The 2,241-nt window shown below is 35.8% G+C and overlaps 1 protein-coding gene across 1 annotated transcript in view; it reads right to left on the bottom strand.

Annotated features, from left to right (window-relative positions):
• LOC106476724 (cAMP-specific 3',5'-cyclic phosphodiesterase 7B-like) overlaps positions 1-1,465 on the bottom strand; it is a gene marked incomplete at its 3' end in the record, with an annotated part of 7,776 nt that extends 6,311 nt beyond the window's left edge. Inside the window, exon 1 of the mRNA XM_022380510.1 lies at positions 1,340-1,465. Coding sequence (XP_022236218.1) covers positions 1,340-1,441 — 102 coding nt within the window. The remainder of the gene's footprint in view (positions 1-1,339) is intronic.
• Between the last annotated feature and the right edge of the window lie 776 nt (positions 1,466-2,241).

Genomic DNA, 2,241 nt, shown 5'->3' with positions numbered 1-2,241 from the left:
TATAAAAATCTAAGTTACGATCATCAACCAATCATATAATATGAAGTTTGTATATAAAAATAGAATAAAGAATATAGAATAAAATATGATCTATACGTGATTGATAGAATAAAATGTGAACTAAACGTGATTGGAAGAATAAAATATGAACTATACGTGATTGGTAGAATAAAATATGATCTATACGTGATTGGTAGAATAAAATATGATCTATACGTGATTGGTAGAATAAAATATGAACTATACGTGATTGGTAGAATAAAATATGATCTATACGTGATTGGTAGAATAAAATATGAACTATACGTGATTGGTAGAATAAAATGTGAACTGAACGTGATTGGTAGAATAAAATATGATCTATACGTGATTGGTAGAATAAAATATGATCTATACGTGATTGGTAGAATAAAATGTGAACTGAACGTGATTGGTAGAATAAAATGTGAACTGAACGTGATTGGTGGAATAAAATATGATCTATACGTGATTGGTAGAATAAAATGTGAACTGAACGTGATTGGTAGAATAAAATGTGAACTGAACGTGATTGGTGGAATAAAATGTGAACTAAACGTGATTGGTAGAATAAAATCTCAGCTAAATACGGTTAGCGATGATAAAATACAAATATATGTTCTTTTGCTAAAATCATACAAGTCAATGTATCACTAAGTACATATTGCTTTACCACAGAGCAGGTGTGCCTGTCTGACCCAAGAACACTTGGGACACTTTACTACAACAATCAGGTTTATCTTTCCCTTCACAATTGGGCCCGGCATGACCAAGTGGTACAGATTGCTTTACCACAGAGCAGGTGTGCCTGTCTGACCCAAGAACACTTGGGACACTTTACTACAACAACCAGGTTTATCTTTCCCTTCACAATTGGGCCCGGCATGACCAAGTGGTTAGGGCAATCTGAGGGTCGCGGGTTAGAATCCCCGTCCCACCAAACATGGGAGCGTTATAAAGTGACGGTCAATCCGTTGGTAAAAGAGTAGCCCAAGAGATGGCGGTGGGTGGTGATGACTAGCCGCCTTCCCTCCAGTCTTTCCCTGGTAAATTAGGGACGGCTAGCGCAGATAACCCTCGTGTAGCAGCTTTGCGCGAAATTCCAAAACACAAAGAAACCCTTCACGATTACTAATTCTAATGACCACAGCACTGCTGCCACCTAGAGGATATAACTAAAGAGGTGAATTTATTGAAGTTTTATTTATTTTTGATTCTCTGCATATGGAATAAGGAAAAGTTTGTGTAACATTTCTATTCAGAGATTATAAAAAAAGATGATGGCCATTTTGACTAAAAAACACCGAAAACGAAAACCTACCTTATACAAAGCGGCTAGATGGTTAGAAGTGGCTATCAAGAAAGGCTGGCTGACCCCAGGATGGTCAAGGTCGTGACACACAGCTCCTAGTAACGACGCCATTATTTCTGATGATGTCAGCTCTTGCCGTATCTAGAAAATCGATTTCAAAACGTCAGAGTTGTTACACTTTCTCAGCAGTTAATCAGTCGAATGGTTGATTGAGAAACGTTAGAGTTGTTACACTTTCTCAGCAGTTAATCAGTCGAATGGTTGATTGAAAAACGTTAGAGTTGTTACACTTTCTCAGTAGTTAATCAGTCGAATGGTTGATTGAAAACGTTAGATTGTTACACTTTCTCAGCAGTTAATCAGTCGAATGGTTGATTGAAAACGTTAGAGTTGTTACACTTTCTCAGCAGTTAATCAGTCGAAAGATTGATTGAAAAACGTTAGAGTTGTTACACTTTCTCAGCAGTTAATCAGTCGAATTTAATCAGATAAGAAAAGATAAAACTCTTGAAGATTATCTGGTAAGACTTTTTAATTTTTAGTAAACTTTCATTATTGGTAGTTTAACATAAGTACAAAAATGTCAATTTTAACATTCGAACATTTTTAGGCTTAGCATATAGATTACAAGTTAAAACATATTAGCAATGTATACTAGAGAATATTAAGGCAAAGCTGAAAGTCACATTGAAAAAATAAAACAAAAAGCAAACATGTACTGGAAAGCTACGCTACGCACGTTTTTTGGGAATGACTGTCAATAATTTTGAACTAATAGACTAGAGGGAAGACAAGTAGTCAAAAATACCCACCGCCAACGCTTGGAATACTTTTGTCTGACTCAATAGTTTAATTTTACTATTACTTTTATAGAGAAACCACGACCATAAGTGCGGAGCGCGTTTTCGCAG

Source organism: Limulus polyphemus, unplaced genomic scaffold, assembly GCF_000517525.1.
Source record: "Limulus polyphemus unplaced genomic scaffold, Limulus_polyphemus-2.1.2 Scaffold11346, whole genome shotgun sequence".
NCBI classification, from domain to species: Eukaryota; Metazoa; Arthropoda; class Merostomata; order Xiphosura; family Limulidae; genus Limulus; species Limulus polyphemus.
This window is presented reverse-complemented; position numbering and strand designations above follow the sequence as displayed.